General features: G+C 34.7%; 1 protein-coding gene and 1 long non-coding RNA gene across 5 annotated transcripts in view; one reads left to right on the forward strand and one right to left on the reverse strand.

The window, feature by feature from the left end:
• LOC150109197 (uncharacterized) overlaps nt 1–23,330 on the forward strand; it is a 181,142-nt gene that overhangs the window by 120,850 nt on the left and 36,962 nt on the right. The window lies entirely within an intron of this gene.
• The window catches only part of LOC150109198 (solute carrier family 41 member 1-like), a 145,539-nt gene that overhangs the window by 78,332 nt on the left and 43,877 nt on the right, over nt 1–23,330 (reverse strand). For all 3 annotated transcript variants that reach the window (XM_090411959.1, XM_090411940.1, XM_090411950.1), the window contains 2 exons: nt 17,432–17,539; nt 12,339–12,410 (listed from right to left, as the gene is read on the reverse strand). In XM_090411959.1, the coding sequence (XP_090268085.1) occupies nt 12,339–12,410; nt 17,432–17,539 (180 nt within the window). The remainder of the gene's footprint in view (nt 1–12,338; nt 12,411–17,431; nt 17,540–23,330) is intronic.

Consider the following 23,330-nt stretch of genomic DNA (forward strand, 5'->3'; position numbering starts at 1 on the left):
TAGAAATGCTAACAGGAGGCAGGGAGAGTATACTGACATAGCTGACCGAGGGCCTGAATATTTTCTATCAAACTGGTAAAAATTACCGAAGACTTCACTAGAAGTATAATAGTGCCCATTTTTAAGAAAGGAGATAGCATGGTGTGTAAAAATTATAGGGAAATTATCTTGCTGCCTATTCCAGGTAAGGTACTCAAGAGCATTGTTATACTTAACAGGATAAAAGGAACTGGTTGATAAGCAACTTAGAGATGAGAAGTGGATTTGGTAGGAAAAGAAGTTCCACAGATCAAATATTTTCAATAAGGGGATCCCCAAAAAATGTTTAGAATTTCAAAAACCCGTGATCACATTTTGTCAACCTCAAACAAGGCTTTTGATTCAGTTTATGTGCAAAATTTATAGAAGACCTGTCAAACTTATTAGCATTATGACTGCTTTATATGATAACAGTGAGGTTTGTGTTAAAGTAGATAATGCATTCAACAAATGGTTTAAAATAACAACTGCTGGAGGGAGGCAGGGCGATGTACTGCCACCTTTTCAATTTAGTCTCATTATTAATTTTGTGATGAACAAGAATAAGTGTACTGGGATTAAAATGGTCTAAGAATCTTGGAGTATCTGATCTAAGTAAAATTGATGATCTGACCTTATTCACAAATACTGTAGGAGAAATTAACTTCTTTAATTCCTACCATTAGGGATTGAGGATGCAGGGAGTCAACTAGGTCTAATTACCGATATTGAGAAAGCAAAGGTAATGAAAACAAGTTTGATTGTGACAATGGTTATGTTGGACAAACAGGTCAGTCTGGAGAAATTAATCAAAAAGAACATGTCAGAGATGTGGAGAATAAAATGGGCACATAAATCTGGACTAGCGTTTCGCACCACCAATGAAAAATTTAATAATTATGTATGTAAATTTAAGAGGCAAGCAAGTTGATACGATGTCTAACTCAATGTTGTAAAAACCAAAGTCTATTCTTAAACCAATTCTGGGCAGCACATAAAGGATCTACAAATCAATGAATTAGGCTATGAGATAAGATATGTGATTATCTTGAAACAATGAACTGGGCATCTGATATCTCATTACAACATTCAACATCCACCTGTCTCATGTTGAATGAATTTAAAAAAATGATAGTTGTTAATTCAGAAATCTGTAAATATCTCTTTTTATTTGTGTTCTGTCCTCAATCTGAAGACGTACACAATAAACAGGATCATGGCCTAGAGACTGGAAGAATCAGTTTTCATACCTTTTGTTATGGCCGGCCAGTTCTTTCTTCTCCTCCGTGCGCTCTTTTTTCCTTGTCTTGTCGTATACAACTCTCTTGTGCTCTTATACATAGCTATTATACATCATACAAAGTTCCGATCGCAAAGCACTGCCTTTGTTTTTGACATTCTAGAAACTTTAGTTAAAACGGTAAATACAATCAATTCCCATAGGGAATTTACATTAAATATTTAGCAAAAATTACATAGAGACAACAAGGTTATTTTTGTAACAGTTCTCGTGAGACCTGACCTCTGTAAAAATCGATGTAAAGTGCTTTGGTAATTTTAAGCTACATCGAGTTTTACAACACAATGGAATTTTTTGCATGGAGGACCGGATCCAAGAGCCGGAACAGTGTCTGGGCAGAGGCGATGACACAAACCAAAAAGTGCATGCCTAAGTGATACAAGCCACCAACGAGAAAGAGCCTTCTCTTCTACCTGCGGGAAAGGGATCCTCGATCTATCGATCCTTCCCCTTTTTATTCTCTTCCTTCGACTTTGAAATTGCCACCGATTCATTCTCCCTGGGTGTTTCATATGTCTGCACCTGCCACCTTTTTTCGCCGTTGTGTTAAGGCTGGAAGCGCGTACATACTTGACCTTCGCGATAGTGATTGCCTTAGGTCATAAGTTAATCCTTTTGGAATATTTCTATGTCTGGAACTTTCCTTTGTTACAATCAAGTTTACACTTAACTTTCTTTGTTCTTTACAGAAATTTGGTAGTCACAATATCTAACAGTTTACTCTAAATTATTCCATACTATATTAACATAAAAAATTTAGCTAATTAACCACAAGTATTTTGTATGGATTTTTGTTTTCCAGTAAAATCGGCATATAAGAAATTGTACAAAATCCTTCTAGGCAAGATTTTACAGTATACAATTATTGTATTGCATATGCAAATATATAATTCCCACCATCAGCAGTGAGAAAAAGATTGCCAATTATACAATACAACAACCCAAGATAAATCACAACTGTTTCATTACTATATTTTCAGTTATTATTAGAAAAGAATTTCCACTGTCTGATGACTTGTTAGGCTTACATTAAGCATTATTGATGCAAAGACTACAAAACTCTTCTGCCAATAAAAAACTCATGACTGTCTTTGGCAACACAATTCCACTATTCACCTTAGTCAATAAATATCTAATTCTACGATAACCCTTGCTAACCACACTCGTATGCAACTTCCAGAGATGGTCACTTATTCTTACCTATCTAGTGACATTTTGAATTTGTTTGGCATTTACTTTATAAAACTCCTTTATTAAAATATGTTTCTACACATTCCCCTTTTTTTTATACTTATCAGCTGAACTTTGTAATCAATAACACTTAACTCTTACCCAAACTCCACAAACTAATCATTTTGGTTACTTTTGACCTAATTTATCACCAAGAATCCAAGTGACAAAATCTATACCCAACAGTCCAGATGTGATCATATCAAAGCCTTATAAAGAGGTAGATTACAATTTTTTGATCCCTATTGTCAGTGTTTCTCAACATCCAAATGTGACTTTGAACTAATTTTGTCCACTTTTGCATTGTCTTTTAACATTTAACTTCTTCATTCACCATTAATTTCTTGCAATATGCCACCATGTTGATTTTTCATCCCTATACAACTTTATTTAGATGCACTGAATCAGATATTATCCTCTGCCCAAAACTAGTACATATTAATCATCCTCCACGATGACTGCATCACATACATTAATAATTACTCTACTTAGTTTGGTATTACTGGCAAATAACTGGAAATTCTCCCTCAGATTGTTCCCAATATCTTTAATATACAGTCATACCCCGAAGTTACGCGATAGGTGGGACCAACAAAAAGCGCGTAAGTCGAATTCGCGTAACTCGGGTATAATTTTGGATACAAACATGCAAAATATTGGTTAATAGGGACCAAAGGTTTACAAAAACACCTATATTATTTAAGAAATATAATCATAATTGTAGTTTTTCGTACATAAAAAAAAAGAAAGTTATTTCGATGTCAATGGTTTCATAAAATCTAATAGATTCGTCTGACGGCATAATGTCTTTTTCTTGTCACGCAAAATTTCATCATAGCAAGCTAATGATTTTTTTATTCCTTACCTTGTGGCTACAATTAGTTCCTTGTTAGAATCATGTCCTCCAAAATCTGTAAATCTTTCTTTTATCATTGTTCTTACTGTGGATTCCTGTAGATCGAACTTCTATGCTAGCTCACAAATTTTCGATCCGCCTTCAAAATCCTTAATAATGTTCAGTTTTGTTTCCAAAGTCAATGTTTTTTTTGCTTTCTTGCTAGCTGTAGAGGAAGTAAAGGAATCGGACTTGGTTCCTTTGAATACATTATTATTTTTTATGTGATAAAATTTTTATCAAGAACATAACATTAAACAATCGCAAGGTTTGTAGACTATAAAAATCATGTATAAATGAAGACCGCGCGAAACATGTCATTGCTTGTTCACAGCATGTGCGACACTGGCGAATGCGGTCGGCATTAAGTTCTCCATTCACAATGCAGTTGATATTTTCAGTGCTTCTGCCTATTTTAATTGTCTTTGTCTTGTTACTGCTGACCTTCCTACCATATCTATTACAACAGTTATTAAATTCAGTCAGGGAATCTTGCAGACTTGAAGTGGATTTATTTAGAGGTATAATAGCACATAAAGCAAAGAGCCGACATGAACATCTCCAATTTTGATATCAGGTTTAATACCACTTTCCTTCATAATGTTATCAACATAAATTATGAATAACAGAGGGGATAATGTACATTCTTGTCTGACACCAGATTTAACATTAAATCATCTTCCTGTACATCTTTCAATTCAAACTGCTGACTTAAAACACAAATAAAGAATAAGAAATGCTCCAATCACACCATATATAACTGTAGCGTTTTGAATAGCTTCTCTCTTGGCACCTTGTCATATGCCTTTTCCAGATCTACAAAACTGAAATACAGATCTTTGTTATTTCCCACGATTTCTCTACTATTTGTTAAGTGAAAATCTGATCCTGAATCTAGTTTGTTCTTCACCAAGCTGAATTCAGACGAACCTCTTCTCAAGTATACTTGCGTAAATCTTACCAGGAACACTCAGTAGAGAAATACCTCTTTAATTCTCACATTTGGTTTTATTTTCCTTTTCATATATATGGGTACTATGAGAGCTCTATTCCAATCATCTGGAATTCATCCCTGTCTCCAGGACTTCTGAACTATGAAGTACAGCAAATGTAAGATTTTTATACCTTCATACTTAAGCATTTCTGGTCGAATATCATCTACTCCTGCCCTTTTCCCATTTCAGACCTTTTGATGGCTTTTTCTACTTCATGTATGAATATGTATTATTCCTGACTGCATCAATGTTGAATGTTTTGTTTTTTTTATCACTGTGCTGCTATCACTGCTTGTTTCATTTAGCAATGTTTCGAAATAACTAATCCATACTTCAAGGATATCTTTTTCTCCAGTTTTCATGTCACCTTTATCATCTCTAATTCCTTTTACAGCAGTCTTTCCTCCATTTCTGAGCTTCTTCAACAACCTCCAGAATATCTTACCACCTTCTTCATATTTATTTTCTATGTTCTTACCAAAGTCTTTCCATGACTTCTATTTAGCAAGTTTTACACAATTTTAACTTTCTTATATTTGTCTCTGTATTCTTTAAGAGCACAAGCTGCCTTATTTGCCAAGAACTTTTGATATGCTTTCTTCTTTTCCTTCACTGCCTCTTTAACTTCCTGTGCCCACCATGGAGTTCTGATTTTTCTATCCTTGCAGACAACCTCACCACATGCCTCTCTGGCTGAATCAATCAGTGTTTTCTTCAGGGCTTGCACTGAATCTCCAAGGTTTGGTTCATGTTCTCAAACTCTTTCATTTTTTCTTGAATAACGTTTGTATATTTTAGTCAATAGTTCATGTCTGAGAGCTGCTCAACTTTTATTCGCTTTAAAACTTTCTTACATATTCTTCTTTTTTATATGAAATTCAATTTTATCTTGCTCAAGAGTAAATAGTGATCACTTCCAATTTCAAATCCTCTGTATACTCTATTGTCCCACACCAGGGAAAAAAATTCACTAATGACAATAACAGAGTCAATGAGACTTTTCTTATTTCTTGCCTCTTCTCTCCATGTGAATTTGTGCACATTTTTATGTTGGAACATGGTGTTAGTAATAACTAGTCCATGTCCTGAGCAGAAACCCAACAGGTATTTGCCATTATTATTAGCTTTGCTCTTTTCTCCAAATTTTTCCAAAATATTTTTGTATGTCTGACAATCATTTCCTACTCTGCTATTTAGATCCCCTACAAGGACCAACTTTTCCTTTTTCATTGTGTCAGTTGCTTTTTCTAAAGCATCAAAAAATTCCTCCACTTCTACCTTAGTAGAACCTTCTGTGGGACTATAGGCACAAATAAGTCTCATTGTCCAATTCCCCATTCTGATATCTGCCACATCACTCTACTTGAGACTGCCTGCCATTCAAGAAGATTAGCATCATATTTAGTGTTGAATACAATGGCTACTCCTTCTTTTCCTTGATTGTCATTGCCTGAATATAACATTTTGTATTTATTGCTCAGAAAGATCTCACCAATTTTTGTCTTTTTTGTTTCAGTCACCCGTATTATGTCGATCTAATTCATCAGCTAGCTCCATTTCTTTGCCACATATACATATACACATATATATATACATATACACATACACACACAGTGAAACCTCTTTTTTTTTTACAATTTCCAGGGGACTGATGGAAAAAAGTGTAAATAGCAGAAAAATGTAATTGCAGGAAATGTAAAAAACATTAAAAAAGGCTAAAAGATGACTTACTGCTAGTATGTGACTCTACATACTAGATTACAAAATTTAATAACTGAAACTAAATGAATTTGATTGTTTTTGCTTTTTCTGCACTCTTATAATTTCCACCTGCCTCTCCACAGTGTATAAGGCATCAAATACTCCATCTCCTGATGCACTTGCAATATACTGCCTCAAAACAGAGATAGCTTCCATTGCTTCTTTACTAGTAAGGACGATAGGTTCTTGATCATAGTCTTCTTCAACCACTTCTTCACCAAGGTGGTTGGAAAGGATGTCTTCTACACTTGGTTTCATTGATGTGATCACACCAGCATCAACGTAGTCTTGAAATAAGAAAGACTCATCCATCAAATACCAATAGTTGGGCTCTGACATAAGCTTCTTCCTCCTGTAGTTGTTCCTCCTTTTCCACAAACGTAACTCCTGCTTTCCAGAAACAGTTGGATATGGCTTCAGGAGTAACATGCAACTATGCTTTGGTCACATAATGCATGGCATCAAGGATTGATATGGTCATTTGTTTTGGGTCCATACCATTATCATGCATAAACACAGCTTTTTCAACAAGGATTTTTCTATATTTCCATTTAAATGCATGGATGATGCCCAGATCTAATGGCTGAAACTCACTTGTACAATTAGGGGGAAAGAACACTAATCTAATGTTTCTGAGCTGCAGATCTTCAGGGTGTGCAGGACATTTGCCTAGCGGTAGTAGTATTTTGCGGTGATTTGCCCCCATTTTAGCATCCAGAGCATGCATGGTGGATGTGAAGATGCTGCTGGCCATCCATGCTGTGCTGTTGGCATCATACTTGGTAGGCACATTTTTCCCGTTCTTAAAACACCTTGGCTTTTTATTACCAATTACCAGTGGAGGTAATTTTTCTGATCCATCACCATTGGCCATGAGCAAAACAATTACCCTCTGCTTGCTGATTTTTCATCATGACACTTCTCTCCTTTAAAACACAATGTTTTACTTGGCAGAATGTTATAAAAGAGCCAAGTTTCATCAACATTGAAAATATTTTTCGGTTCGTAGTCGTGAATAATAGTCTTTAGTTCATGTTTCCATTGGCTTACAGTTTCTCCTGCAACACTATTACTTTCACCACACACACACACACACACACACACACACACACACACACACACACACACACACACTTGATTATACACAATATTGTGACGAGTCTTGAAACGATCAATCCATCCATTTGATGCAATAAAACCATTAATCCCCAACCTCGCAGCAAATTCAAGGGCTTTTGCTTGGAGTATAGTGCCATTGAATAGAATACCCAATGCTCTCATAGAAACAACTCCATCACAAGTTTATCCAATTCATCGTATGTCGATGTCTGGATATATTTTCTTTTTTTTTGACATAGCCAGATTGCTTTGCATTGAGTTCAATGCTTGACCTGTTTTTTACTATTGTGTTCAAAGTGGACACAGAGAGTCCAAGATCTTTTGCTAATTGCACACGTGTTCCGGCATGCCAATCTACACATCGCAGAATTGCTATCTTTTCTTCTACCGAAATACATTTTCTATCTTTTTTCCTCCATGTTACTAACATGGATCATCCACCACCGCAACTTGAAAACAACTATCACACGCTAAATTATGTAGCAGAAATTCCGCAATATACCACGTGCTTCTGAATTGCGACTATGAACACCGACACTGCAAGCTAGTGAAGCGATATTTCATGAACTGTGGTTTATTCACTGATATATAATATTCACAAGTAACAACTGTTACTTGGTAGAAGTGTGAATGCGATTTCACAATGTGTTTATGATCCTTGTTCACGATTTCAATACAGCACTGTGAATGTGAAATCACATCACAACATGTTACAGGTGCCATGAACTACTGACAGTTTAAAATTACTGATATGAAAACTTCACAGTATCAATTTGCACTGTGATTGAAAAATCACAGTATCGCTCATCACTGCTACAAGCGTGCAAGTCACCATGATGGCGGAAACAAAACTACAGCCGAAAGCAACGCTATCTGGGAACAGAAATGCACAGATTTATGCAGAAATCGATTCGAAAATCAGTGTTGCCACCCGAGAAAAAACCACAAATCATGGGAAATAATGTCCATCAAGTTGTTAATAGTGGGAAAACAATATATCATAAGAATAGGCCTTAAGACAGGACCAAGGAAAATGACGTAAATGCAGGAACGTAAAAATGAGGTTTTACTGTATTACTTTTTTTTTTTTTTTATATATATCACTTTCACATACAAGTGGTTGCAAGGCTTATGGCAATTAAATGCCTTATGTAAACTAGGGTTAAGAGTGTGCATTTAGGCTAGGTCCTGGTTTACGTTCATGTTACACTTTAAACAGGTTTAACTGTTTAAATATTTCATCTCAGTCACAGAGATATCTTCAGGAATACAATGTCTTGTGCGTAATAACACACAAGAAACAATAAGTGGAAGAAATGAAATTAGAATTAAATAAGACTAAACTCCTATGAGTGGCACCCTCTATGGGTGCTGTTGGCTAGCCTTAGATGTTGGGCAGGAGGCCTAAGAATTAAACTCTTTTTAGAATCAGTAGCAAACTTAAAAAAAAAAAAAAAAAGGCCTAATCTTAATAAATATGTTTGTATTGAACTTTCCAAAATTTAGGAAACCGATTCTTAAGCCTAGCAAATAGCACCCATAGAGGGCACCCCACATAGGACTTTAGTCTTAATTTATTTTAATCTCATTTCTTTCACTTATTGTTTCTTGTCTGTTATTACAATTTTAACATTGTATTCCAGAAACTGTTTCAGTGACAGACAAAATACTGAAACAATTAAACTTGTTTAATTATTTCTCTTTGTGGTGTAATCATTCCATTGAAGTGTAACATGAAGGGATAAGAGCAAAGTAATTGACTGATATTTCAAGAGTTGAAGTTTTAGTCTTGGCAAGGGGAGAATAAAATACAATATAATTATTCAGGTCTCATCAGTGTATGTATAATGCTATGCAATATGGGAAGGGTCACTATCCAGACCGGTTTCAACTTTTATTGAGATCTCATCAGTGAGAGCCACACCCTGAGGTAATACCAAGGTTGAAGTATTGCAGAAGTCATTTTCATATACGAGTTGCCAAAAGGTGTCACACCTTATTATTAAAATACTCTGGATTAGAGATTCAGACTTCCAATAATTATCTCTAATCCAGAGTATTTTAATAATAAGGTGTCACACCTTTTGGCAACTCGTATATGAAAATATGACTTCTGCAATACTTCAGCCTTGGTATCACCTCAGGGGTCTGGCTCCCACTGATGAGATCGCAATAAAAATCGAAACCGGTCTTGATAGTGACCCTTCCCATAATGCATAGCATTATACATACCTGTAAGGATAATGTGCTTTGCATTATGGGACTAAGACAAGTGATGTGAAGTCATAAGCTTCTGCATACAAGTTGCTGCAGTCTGAAAATAGTTCATGCGCAAACTTGTTTGCTTATACTTGGATAAAGGATTAAACCAAGTGGAAAAAACACTTCCAACAACTGTTTTTGTATTTCTCTTTTCATGTTATGAACCCACTGAAGTATTCTAAGATGAAACTAGTTGTACATTCAAATAAGGTTTTTTCTATTTTGTTATTTCTTGGATTCTAGTCATTAAGTTTCTTTAATTACATATATATATACTTATATATATACACACAGGTAACCCTCATATAATGCGCTACTTATACAACGCGGTCTACAAATTGTAGTAACCCTTGTTCAACGCGGTCTACAATTTTTAGTAACCCTTTATTTTATTTTTTCATATATTTTTTCACCGCGGGACTTAAAAATCAAATTTTATTTTCGTGAAATTTATGTCTGCCCGTATCACGTAAGTGGTTATAAGTATCAAATTTAGTTTTATTGTATCCCTGAATAAGGTACTGTACAAAGATTTTTGCAGTCTGTGTAATTCTCAACAAATAGTGAAATTAGAGACAGCTGGAATAAAAACGGCGCTAAGTAATGAATCACATGACCCTTCTCACAGAAACTATGGTGTATAGACTCAAGCGAAACCATATATTGCACTGGAAACACAGTATCTAACTAAAAACTATCGTCCAATTTTTCAATTACATGAAATAAGTGTTGTTTTATTGCATTTGAAATTCTTGATGTCATTATGATAGATCACAAAGGCTAACTTAAAATAAAATTCTACCAAGAATTGAAAGATGCCATAAAATTAGTGTGCGAGTTCGCCTGCCACCTCAAACACAAACAAGCAGCCATAAAATTCAACTAAGGGTTGAAACTTTTGTGTGAGTTGAGCCAGTTGGTAATGATAAACGACACCCCATCATTAAAACTAATAGTGAATGTTGTTATGACAGTTTCAGATGTTATGGAATTTGAATGAAGAGAATTAGCATTTCAACTCAACACTTGTCGGTTGTCTTTGGGTCGCGCGATCTTTTATTAATACCACACCAATCATATGCACGTCTTTATAGCTGCTCTCTTGTGTAAAACAAAATTCAACTTGTACATATTGTAATAATTAAAAAAAAAACGTTGAATAATTTATAAGCGTATAAAAGGATATCACCTGTAAATCGTTGATGTGCCACCTCCGGCACGAGTGCCATGTGTTTGCCATCTAGGGTTTACTGTATAAATGTTCATTGTTGAAAATTGTCTTCGTTTTTCTACCTGAATTAAATAAAAAAAATTTTTTTTTTTGTTGGATATGTCATTGTTGTTTATATAATTAAAAAAAAAAAAAAAACGATTTTGGAACCTAACCCTACTTTTTCTATGTGATCTAAGTCTCACATAATGCGATTTATATAACGCGGCATTTCTATGGAACCTAACATCTGCATCATATGAGGGTTATCTGTATGTATGTATATATATATATATATATATATATAAAAGCTGGTGAACAAGTTGCCCATAGTGCATCAACAGCATGTTGAAAAGTGAATGTCAAACATACACTGAGAAGCTGTCAAGTGAGTGCTAATGAGCATCAACAGAGTGTCAAAGACAGGTTGTTAGTCGTCATCATTAGCCAGTAACATGTGTAACAATGCGATGAACTGCATGTGTTTGTGAGTTCTTAAATTATGTTGGAGTTATACATTAGTTATTAACCAATAATGTAAGACTGTGTCTCGTTAAATCTATGTGTTTGCGTTATACCCTGTCTCCAGCATATGATTCTGTAATAGTACTGATGGAATAATATCCATTTACATCATATAACTGCAGTATTTTGAAAAACTTTTTCTCTTTTAATCTTATTAAATGCCTTTTCCAACCAGGAGAAAAATATATAATTAATTTATCGAACTTACTATTTTACCAGTTTTCTACCCATCATCCTCAGAGCACAAATTACAACTGTGACAAGCAAATAGATCATTGTAGAAACAATTCAAATCATAACCAGAGAGAGAGAAAAACCTAATGTTATAACATGTATGGACTGGATAACAAGTTGATTTGGAGAAGTCAGGTTAGTTGGAAACAAACTGAGCTCAGCCAATGGCTACAACCCCTACAAAATACTTCATGATCCTCCCCCTCCCATCTCTCCTACAACTAACACACAAGATAATAAAACCATGTCCCTGTACTAATACTATCAGTTATTTCCTATAATCCCAAATCTCCTACTGACAGTTTTGTGTATTCAATCAAATTTTTTAATTGAGGTATTTCGTTGGGTTCTGCATCTTCATTCAATTCAGACTGATAGGCAACTCAAATTTCTGGTTGATTAAGAATTAGTAAACTGATGTTTTCTTAATTCTTAACTCTACCAGATATCAAATACTTCGGGTATGTTTCTTCAATTGTCTAAATACATATAAGATGTTTGAGTCTTGCTAGTTTTTCCAAACTTTTCAATTCCAAAAGTTGATAATGTCAACTTTTGGGATGTTGTTTATCAGCAAGACAGAGCCTTTGAAAAGAAATTAATGATAACTTTATTATGAAATTCATCTTCCACTGAAAGACAATCACAAACATCCATGCACGTAGCAGGATTCAAGCCTGCAAACCATTGGTTGGAGAGCAGATATGCTAACCACTGATCCAACCAGGCCAGCAATTTAATAGGTATAAGAATAATAAGTATATAGAATGAACAGACATAACACATTACCTGTATTAATGCCATGTTACCACTAGCCATCATCCACTGTTCTTTGGATGTGTCCATATTACCCAAGTTTGCCTACAGCAAAAATGTAAACATCACTTAAGTATAACATGAATTTCAATTACAAATATAGTCATATGAATCACTTAATTAATTTATAATAAAATAAAATACATCAACAAAACTTTATTCTAAATAAGAATATGCAAAAATCACTACAGCTTGTTCAAGCTTCCCTTCCACTATTTTTTCTTAGCTGTTTCTGACGTATACTTGCAAAAATCTTACCAGGAACACTCAAGTAAGGAGACTCCTCTGTAATTGCCACATTTTTTATGTCACTTTTTATATATGAGTACTATGAGAGCTCTACTCCATTCATTTGGAATTCAACCATCTGACCAGGCTTTTGGAATTATGCAGTATAGACACAGTAAAACTTTTATACCTACATAATTGAGAATTTTTGGTTGAATATCACCCACTTCAGTTGCTTTTCCACATTTCAGGTTTTTGATGGCATTTTCTATTTCACATATTCCTGATTGTCTTCCGGTTCAATGTTTTCTACCATCATGCTAACACTGCTTGTTTCATTTAGCAACCTTTCAAAGTAATCACTCCAGACATCTAAAATACTTTTATCTTCAGTTTTAATGTGATCTTTATGATCTCTGATTCCTTATACAGTAATCTTTCCTCCATTTCTAAGTTTTCTGAAGAGCCTCCAGAATATTTTTCTCTGCATGCTCTAAGATCACAAGCTGATCTACTTGCCAGGAACTTTTGATATGCTTTCTTCTTTTCTTTGCCTCTAACTGCCTGAGTCCATTATGGCATTTTGATTTTTCTATCCTTGCAGACAATCTCACTACATTCCTCTCTGGCTGAATCAATTTATTCCCCCCCCCCCCCGGGTTTGTCAACGAATCTGCAAGGTTTGGTTCTTGTTTTCAATCTCCAACTCTTTCTTGAATAATGTTCACGTATTTAAGTCTAATGTTCACCTTTGAAAGCTGTTCAAACTTTGATTTGCTTTAAAACTTTCACGCGCACGCGTGCACACACTCTTCTTTTCAATATGAAATTTAATTTTATCCTCCTCAACACTAAACTAAATGGTGATGACTTCTAATTTCAAATCCTCTGTACACTCTTCACTCGTGTTCTGAACATGTGGGAAAACAATGCTATCAACAACGACATAATCAATGAAATCTTTCTTATTTCTTCATCTTCTCTCCATGTGAATTTGTGCACATTTTTATGTTGCAACATTGTGTTATTAGTAACTAGTCAATGTCCTGAACAGAAATTCAGCAAGTACTTACAGTTATTATTATTATTATAATGCTTTGCACTTTTCTCCAAATTTTCCCTAAACATTTACATGTCCTATAACGATTTTCTACTCTGCTGTTTTTATATCTCCAAAAAGGACCACCTTTTCTTTTTTTTAATTGTATCAGCTGCCTTCTCTAATGCCTCAAAAAATTCTTACACTTCTTCCACAGTAGAATCTTCTGCTGTGGAAGAAGTGTAGGAATCTCACTATACAGTTCTCCATTTTGATATCTGCTCACATCACTCTACTTGATACCATCTGTTCATTCATGAAGATTATCATCATATTTAGTGTGGAATGCAATAGTTACTCCTTTTTCCTGATTGTTAGTGCCTGAATATAACATCTCATATTTGTTGCTTAGAAAGATCTCACCTGTTTTTTGGTCTTTTGTTTTGCTAACACATATGTTGTCAATCTAGTTTTTTTGAAAGTTCCATATCTTTTCCATTCTTGCTTCTTATGTTGATGGTGCCAATCTTCAACTTTGCTGATGAGTTGGGATTTGTTCCAGTAGCCGACTTTTTTGCTATTTGTCCTGGTTCTCTGCTGAAAGCAACATGGGCCTCGTTTAACTGGGTGACACAAAATTCTATCATGTTGTACCATAATTTTTCATTTGGTTTAAGCTAATAAGAATATATTTGTCTGGCTTAATCCCAAATTGCCAACTTATCCTTACTTGTTCAGTATTTGGGCAGATACCCAAGAGAGTGCACTATGAGGAGGTGAGGATTGGAATTATGTTAAAAGCCTTGCATTCCCCAAAAGGCTATGTGGAGGTTTCTTCCTAGCTATCCAGCTCTCACTCTTAAGCATCCTGCTATTGTCTGTTTAATTTATATATTAATACTACAAGGGTCTTGAGTGTGATATCTAGTTATTTGTTCCATCGATCTATTTATTGGACATCATCAGATATCATTATTTGCTAATGGTGTTAAATTAAAGAGGGTGATAAGAAATGGAGCTGATACCAAATCCATGGAAGTTGATTTAAAAAGATCACACATTAAAGATACTAAAAAATTACATACCTGATTTTAATCCTTTGCCAAGGAAGCAAAATCAATGTTTTACTCGTGAAATATATTCACATCTGAGCTACTTGTGTATAGAGGTTAATGACTTCATATCATTTGCCTTAGTATGTATCCCATAATGCAAGCAAACCCCCCCACCCCCTTTAGATGTGTATAATGCAATGATAATGGGAAGGACCACTATCCAGACCAGTTTTGACCTTTATTGAGGTCTCATCAGTGGGAGCTGAAGGTTCAAGTGGGAATTAAAAGACTAAACTGGTCTGGGTAATGGCCCTTCCCATTATGCACTACGTTATGTCCAAAAGAGGGGTGTGCTTTGCATTATGGGATAAATACTAAGGCAAGTGCCATGAAGTCACTAGCCTCTATATACAAGTATCTCAGGCGTGAATATATTTCACGTGCAAAACATTGTTTTGCTTCCCGGGAAAAAGGATCAAAACCAAGTATATAATTTCTTGGTATATATAACATATAATAAACCCAAGGTAAAAAAACTGTTTAAAAAGATCAGTTATTTGGGCAAATGGCAATTTCATTGTCATTTGCCTACATAACCAACCAACTGAAATGACAATGGCATTGTCAGTTTAGCTGGTTACGTTGGCATTTTGAACAGAGGACATTTCAGCCAGAGTATTAAATAAGAATTGGATGCAAGTAGTTAATGAAGCTAGAGACTTAGGCAGTTATTGGGGATGGAAAGTTAAAGTTTCTGAGCCATACTGAAGTCATCACATTAGATGACTGTGCAGTTAAAGAAGAAGAAATCTGGTAGGAATAAGGAAGTTATTCTCCCACTTTACAAGGCTTTGAGAAAACCACATCTGGACTACTGTCTGTACATATGGTCACCTAGATTAAAAGGAGACAGGGAGACATCTGAAAATATTCAGACAAGTAAACAAGATAACTGGCCTAAGGAATTGTACATATAAAAACACTGAGAGAATGTGGTCTTCAAAGTCTGAGGAATAGATTGGATCATAGAAAACAAAGATAGTCAGGAAATCTTATCCTAAAGACAAAAATTAAATTTTGTTGTGTATAGTGGAGTAGAGCTTAATATCATTCCTGGAAGATGGCTGGGGGGGGGGGGGGTCTAGGTTCTTCTCATGGTGGGTGGTAAGTATGATGCATGGGCTAATGTTAGGTGTAGTGTGAAGAATCTTTAGTAAATGTTGAAGTTTATCTTGAGTCATTATGCTATTCATAACAACATTATATGATGTGTAAAAGAAAGTATCATGCATCATATGCAAACTCTTATTCAAACAATTATTTCTGTTTATTATCTTCATATATACGAGGGTGGTCTTAAAAGTTCTCTGCCTCAACCATAGATGGCAACACTATCAACAAAATTTTTTTTCTAAGTTGGTACATCTGTCATAAGCATCCATGTGAAACTGCAATTCATTCTATCAAGTAGTTTGTTTTATACAGCTGTCTGAAGCAAAAGTGTTGTCTGTATCCCTTGAAATGGATAAAATTGAGCATCGTGCGGTTATAAAATTATTTGTAAAAGAAGGTTTAACCAAAAGAAATTCAATCGAAATTCATAAAAGTTTGTGGGCACTCTTCTCCTTTGTTTCCGACAATTAGGAAATGGGCTGCCAAGTTTAAACATGACCGTACCAACCTTGAAGATGACCCATGTGAAGGAAGTCCAAAAAAGTGTAACAACACCAGAAATCATTGATCAAATGCATGATATGGTATTGGATGACCGGCAAGTCAAAGTGCGTGAAATTGCTGAGACTATAGGCATTTCAAAAGAATGTGTAGGATATATTTTGCATGAAGAATTGCAAATGAAAAAGCTTTGCGCAAGATGGGTACTGCGCTTGCTCACAGCAGATCAAAAACCCACTCGCATGAAAATCTCTGAATAGTGCTTGGAGTATTTTAACAAGAATAAAACTAATTTTGTGCGTCTATTTATTACTATGAATGAGACTTGGATTCACCATTACACACCAGAATCGAAATAGTAGTCAAAACAGTGGACAGAAGCTGGTTGTTCAGCGCCAAAGAAGACAAAGTCGATTCCATCAGCAGGAAAGGTCATGGCATCAGTGTTTTGGGATGCTGCATTTTGTTTGTTAATTATTTTGAAAAGAGTAAAACAATAACCGGAGAATATTTTTCGATCTTTTAACCAGACTAGACAAAAATATTCGTGAGAAAAGACCCAGTTTGCAGAAGAAAAAATCATCGTTCATCAGGACAGTGCACCTGCCCACAAAGGTGTTTTGGCAATGGGAAAATTAAAGGATCTACACTATGAATTGTTGGAACATCCACCCTATTCCCCAGATTTGGCTCCCTCTGACTTCTAACTCTTCCTCACTGGTTAGCATTTTTCTTCGAATCAAGAATTGATTTCACCTGTAGAAGGGTATTTTGCAGATCTTACTGAGAACCACTACAGGGACAGGATAATGGAGCTGGCGCATCGCTGGAATAAATGTATTAGTCTTAAGGGAGATTATGTTGAAAAATGAAAATAATTTTTAAATTATAAATTCGTTTTTTCATTGTTAGGCCAAGTACTTTTCAGACCACCCTCATATGTATTATATATACACACACACACACACATGTATTATCTTTTGATCTCAAAAAAAATATTTTTTTTTTGGTCTTTAAACCTTATTATTATTCAGGTAATTTTAAAAGTATTCGAAGTTTTCTAAAAATACCTGTGTAGACAATCTTGATGCAAGTGTCATTTCTAAGTTGCCCTTTAAGCCAAGGAGTGCTGGAACCAATATAAATATTTCTGATATTACCCTGAAGACATCCCAGTGCTAGATTAAAAAAAAAATTAAATGCTTAATTTTATTATAAAATAAACATTGGCAACAAGAAGTATTGGTATATAATCTTTCACAGGCAAAAATTTAAAGAGATAAATTGAAATAATTAAATGAAAAATTACAATATTCTGAAATAATTAGCAGTTATACTAGTTAAACTATTAGTAGACAATTTTAATTTCATTACTTCAAGTGGATGAAGTGTGATAGAATCAACAACACTAATACATGTTTATGCTATTCTTAATACAGAGTATTTCCCTCCTTATACCACTAGTTTCTGGACATATCATGGAGAAACTAATATCTGGAAGAACTCAAAAGCTGTTGCTCTTCAAATGTTGAAGGCACTGTGCAGAATTCTAGCTTTTCAATTGGGTGAATTAACTCTACTCTTCTGTTTGCTTATCTGATCATAATGAATAGTTTTCTATTCAGATTTCATACCTAATTAACATAAATTTAACTAAGATACTTTTAGCTACCATCCTGAACATCAATGACACTCTATGATTTTAAAGTTTCCACTAACTCAAATCTTCATCATCATTAAATTCCTGACATGTACCCTCAAGGGGTGTTTGGGATATTATGATAGTAATACATGAAGAACTTACATCATTCATAACTCCTTATCAACAATTTTCCTCCAAATCTGTCTTCTAAGGCACTTTTTACTATCAATCCACTTACATCTTGGCCTTCCTCTGGGTCTTTTTCCTGCCAACCTGACAGAGAACACTTTTTTGCTACTCTTTCCTCTCCCATTCTGTTTAAATGACCATACCACCTGAGATTAGCTATGCTAACACATTCCTGGAACTTAACAATGTCAAGTTCTTTCCTAACATCCTCATTTTTAATATGATATTGCCATTGATGCCATCTGTTCATGCCTCTAATGTTTCTCAGAACTCTCATATCTGTGATCTCTAGTCTTTGGTCAAGTGTTTTATTTCTAACAGCTCTCAAATCCATAAGTTAAAATTTTTCGAACACTGTCTTCTATATAGCTAATTTAGTGTTTTGACGAATTTCTCTCTTATTTCATACTAATATATTAAGTTGATTCCTACCATACCAGCTTTGTTGATCCTGTTGTCTATTTCCATATTTAATTTACTGTCTTCACTAAAAATTGTGCCTAAGTAGCTGAAATGTTTTACTTGTTCTATAGGTTTTCTCCATTCATGATGCAGTTAATATTTTCAATGTTTCTGCCTATTTTCACTGTCTTTGTCTTGTAATTGCTGATTTTCATACCAAATTTATTACAACAGTTATTCAGTTTAATCAGGGAATCTTGTGGACTTATACTGGGTTTATTTAAAAGTATATCATCATCTGCATAAAACAAAGAACTGACATCAACATCTCCAATTTTGATATCAGGTTTAATACCATTTTCGTTCATAATGTGATCCATATAGATAATGAATAACAGAGGGGATAATGTACATCCTTGTCTGAAACCAGATTTAACATCAAACCACCTTACTGTACTTCCTTCATTCTAACCGCTGACTTAAAACTCAAACACTAAGTATTGCTTGATATAATGTTCCATTGACATCTTATAACTATAGCATTTTGAATAATTTTCTCTTGGCTCCTTGTCATATGCCTTTTGCAGGTCTACAAAACTTAAACACAGATCTTTGTTATACTCAAACAATTTCTCAACTATTCGTCATAAAGTGAAAATCTGATTCTGACAGCCTCTATCTGCCCTGATTCCAGCTTGTTCTTCATCAAGCTTCCATTCCACAATCCTTCTCAACCTAAATCTTACCAGGAATACTCAGAAGGGAAATACCTCTGTAATTCTCACATTCAGTTTTATTTCCCTTTTTATATATATGGGTACAATGAGAGCTCTACTCCAATCATCTGGAATTCTTCCCTCTGTCCAGGCCTTCTGAACTATGCAGTGCAGCTACTGCAAGACATTTATACCTCCATATTTGAGCATTTCTGGTCGAAAAATTATCTAATCCAGCTGCCTTTCAACATTTCAGGCTTTTGCTGGCTTTTTCTACTTCAGGCATGAATATGTATTTCTGATTGCATGCCTGTTGAGTGTTTTTTTACCACTGTGCTGTCAGTGCTTGTTTCGTTCAGCAAATTTTTGAAGTCATTACTCCATACATCAATAATATCTTTTTCTCCAGTTTTCATGTCACTTTTATCTCAATTTCCTTTTACAGCACTCTTTCCTCCATTTCTGAGCTTCTTCAACAACTTCCAGAATATTTTGCTACTTTCTTGATATTTATTTTCTATGTTCTTGCCAAAGTCCTCCCATGACTTTTGTTTAGCTAGTTTTACACACTGTTTAGCTTTCTAACATTTGCCCCTGTATTCTCTAAGAGCACAAGCTGACTTATTTGCCAGGAACTTTCAATATGCCTTTTTTTCCCCTTCGCTGCCTCTTTAACTTCATGTGTCCACCTTGGAGTTCTGATTTTTCTCTCCTTACAGACAACCTCACCACATGCCTCTCTGGCTGAATCAATCAATGTTTTCTTCAGGGCTTACAACAAAAAAAAATCAAGCAATGAAAATATAAATTTTTTAAAAAGATTTTATATATATATCTTCATTTAACATTTGCATCAATCAACATAAAAAAAATAAAATGAACAAGAAATCTCTAAATCAATTATAATAAATTTAGTTTAATCCTTTATCCAAGTGTAAGCAAACAAAGTTTGCGCCTGAAAGTATCTTCAGGACTGGGGTAAGGTGGTACAACACAGGGCAACTCGTTGCAAAGGTGGAGCAAGATAAAATCACTCATAGCTCAGTATCTCCCATAATGCTAAACACATCTCCTTGCGGATATGTATAATGTTAGGCATTAAGGGAAGGGCCACTACCCAGACTAGTTTCGACCTTTATTGAGGTCTCTTCAGTGGGAGCCAGGCCCAAGTGGAGATACCAGGCAGAAGCATTAGCAAGGTCATCTCTACCTATAGGAGTTGCAAAATGGTGTGCCACCTTTTTATTAAATTACTCACGAATTACTCACTGAAGAGACCTCAATAAAGGTCGAAACTAGTCTGGGTAGTGGCCCTTCCCTTAATGCCTAACATTATACATATCCGCAAGGAGATGTGTTTTGCATTATGGGAGATACTGAGCTAGGAGTGATGTTAGCTTGCTCCACCTTTACAACAAGTTGCCCGGTGCTGTACCACCTTACCCCAGTCCTGAAGATACTTTCAGGCGCAAACTTTGTTTGCTCACACTTGGATAAAGGATTAAACTAAATTTATTATAGTCTAACCAAGTGAAAAATAAACTTTCGACATCTTTCTCTAAATCCAGAGTAATTTAATAAAAAGGTGGCACACCATTTGGCAACTCCTATAGGTAGAGATGACCTTGCTAATGCTTCTGCCTGGTATCTCCACTTGGGCCTGGCTCCCACTGAAGAGACCTCAATAAAGGTCGAAACTAGTCTAGGTAGTGTCCCTTCCCTTAATGCATAACATTATACATATCCGCAAGGAGATGTGTTTTGCATTATGGGAGATACTGAGCTAGGAGTGATGTTAGCTTGCTCCACCTTTGCAACGAGTTGCCCGGTGTTGTACAACCTTACCCCAGTCCTGAAGATACTTTCAGGTGCAAACTTTGTTTGCTCACACTTGGATAAAGGATTAAACTAAATTTATTATAGTCTAACCAAGTGAAAAATAAACTTTCAACATCTAAATCAATTAGATAGGAAAATAAGCAGCCATGTGAGCCACATTAATATTTATGATGTATTTTTTTTTAAATGGAAACAAACATACATGACAATGCAAACTAAACAGAATTTGTAACTTCCCAATTCAGTACGAAGCTTGAGTTCTCTAAATTAAGCAGTGAAAATTGCAGTGGGGGGGGGGGGGGGGGGGCAGAATAATGTCAGCAAAGAGTATGCAGTAACATGTTTCTGACTAAAGAAATGATCTAATCTAATCACTGAGACAGGAAGCAGTTGCATTAGATCACACCAAACAATTAATGATATTCTGATTCAATATTCTTAATACATGAAACATTTTTGTACATGACTGGTAGAGCATGGTCATTTAAACAGAATAAGAGATATAAGATTAGCAGAAAGAGGAGTAAATGAAAGTGCTAATCAAATCAGAAACCACACAAGTTTGGAAGAAAGTAGCAGACAGTTGTATACAACCAGTCATGAAATATATTAGACGATCATGATATCTAAGTACACTCCCAGGTATAACCAGCCTTATATCAAGATTTTTTTAAATAATATTAAATTAACATGTTAGTAGTATGTAGAATTATTCTTTATCTTTATAATGATTAAGATAATTAAGTCATCATTTTGACATCAATCATTTCTGCAGTTACTGCACTTCATCACGGATATGTTTCAAGTAAATAGGTATCTTTAAACAAATGTTTAAGCTTCTGACATGTTCAGAATTTAAAAAAAAATTACAATATAATAAAATACAAGAGTCGAGCATTTAAAAAAAAAGTGTATTTCAAAAGAATATTTCTAGTCTCTTATACAACATATGCACTGAATCATTTACAGTATTTCTACTCTTGTATATAGTACTTTTACAGAATCACTGTAAATGATTCAGTGCATAAAATTTTTTGTGAAATTTTTTTGTGAAATTTCACAAACATTGTTTGTGAAATCAAGTACAATTGTTTACACATCATAAAATGTCAATTACTTTAAATGTCTTCACCAGAAGTATAGGAAGTACAAACACCTTGGGTCTGATGATCAAGAGATTTTAAGTTATTTAACTGCATGATGTATGTGAATGTTGAGTATCTTTTTACTATCATGAATTATAACAGTATGCAACAAACAGTACATCTCTTTTCATTATATTAAAGACCAGCTAAAATAAACACTGGAAACTAGAACATATTTTGGAAGTTCACAGAAGACAGCTTATCTAATTATTGCTCAACTAAGATAAGTCACAGGAATGAATATTATAAAGCATGTAAAAGTTATAGGATCAAGATGAGGTTCTGGGTTGTAGCGTGAAACAAAATTTCAATATCTGATATGTAGCCAAAGAAATAAAAATGGCAAAACATAGAAACATTTTAAGGTAAAAAAAAAAGTTGTACTGAAAAGAAAAAAAGGATGTGGTATGAGACAACTGTTTCTCTTACTGGAGGACAGAAGTGACTTGAAAGAGTTCCCTGTTTGGTGGGTGGGAATATATAGAGAATAGAAAAAAATAAAAATAAATGGGGAAAGGAAACTAACAGATTCTGTAAATGATGTACTGAGCAGAATAAGGTATGCCAGCTTCTCAGCTGATACTTAATGCAATGCTTTGAGAAAGAAGACTCAGTCATGCCTTTTTTTTCTCCAGGCATAATATTCATAAGGACAAAAGGAATAGTTTGTTATAATAAACTTCTTGAAAATAGCATAGTCTATTTGCATTGGACCTTGATAATTCATTATAGTAGTAAATCAGTTCCTTGTAATAGTGTTTGTTTTTATACCTGAAATAGCTGGAAGGTTTTCAGATTTTTTCTTTCGACTTCCACAGGCACGTTTTTATCTCTCTCATACTTTCTTAAGCACAACCTCCACAACATTTTTTCTTTGTCTGCAGCTCATATTTAATGATTCTATTCATCCATCCAACTTACACCCGATTTATCCTCCTGACCTTGGGTATACACAGTGTGATATATTTCTTCATCCAGATATCCTTTGACTATCCCCCATCTGAACATCCTTTGCTTGCAGATCTTTATGCCATGG

Source organism: Typopeltis vanoorti, chromosome 2 (assembly GCF_054136105.1).
Source record: "Typopeltis vanoorti isolate ZY-2024b chromosome 2, IOZ_Tvanoo_1.0, whole genome shotgun sequence".
In the NCBI taxonomy this organism is placed as follows: domain Eukaryota; kingdom Metazoa; phylum Arthropoda; class Arachnida; order Uropygi; family Thelyphonidae; genus Typopeltis; species Typopeltis vanoorti.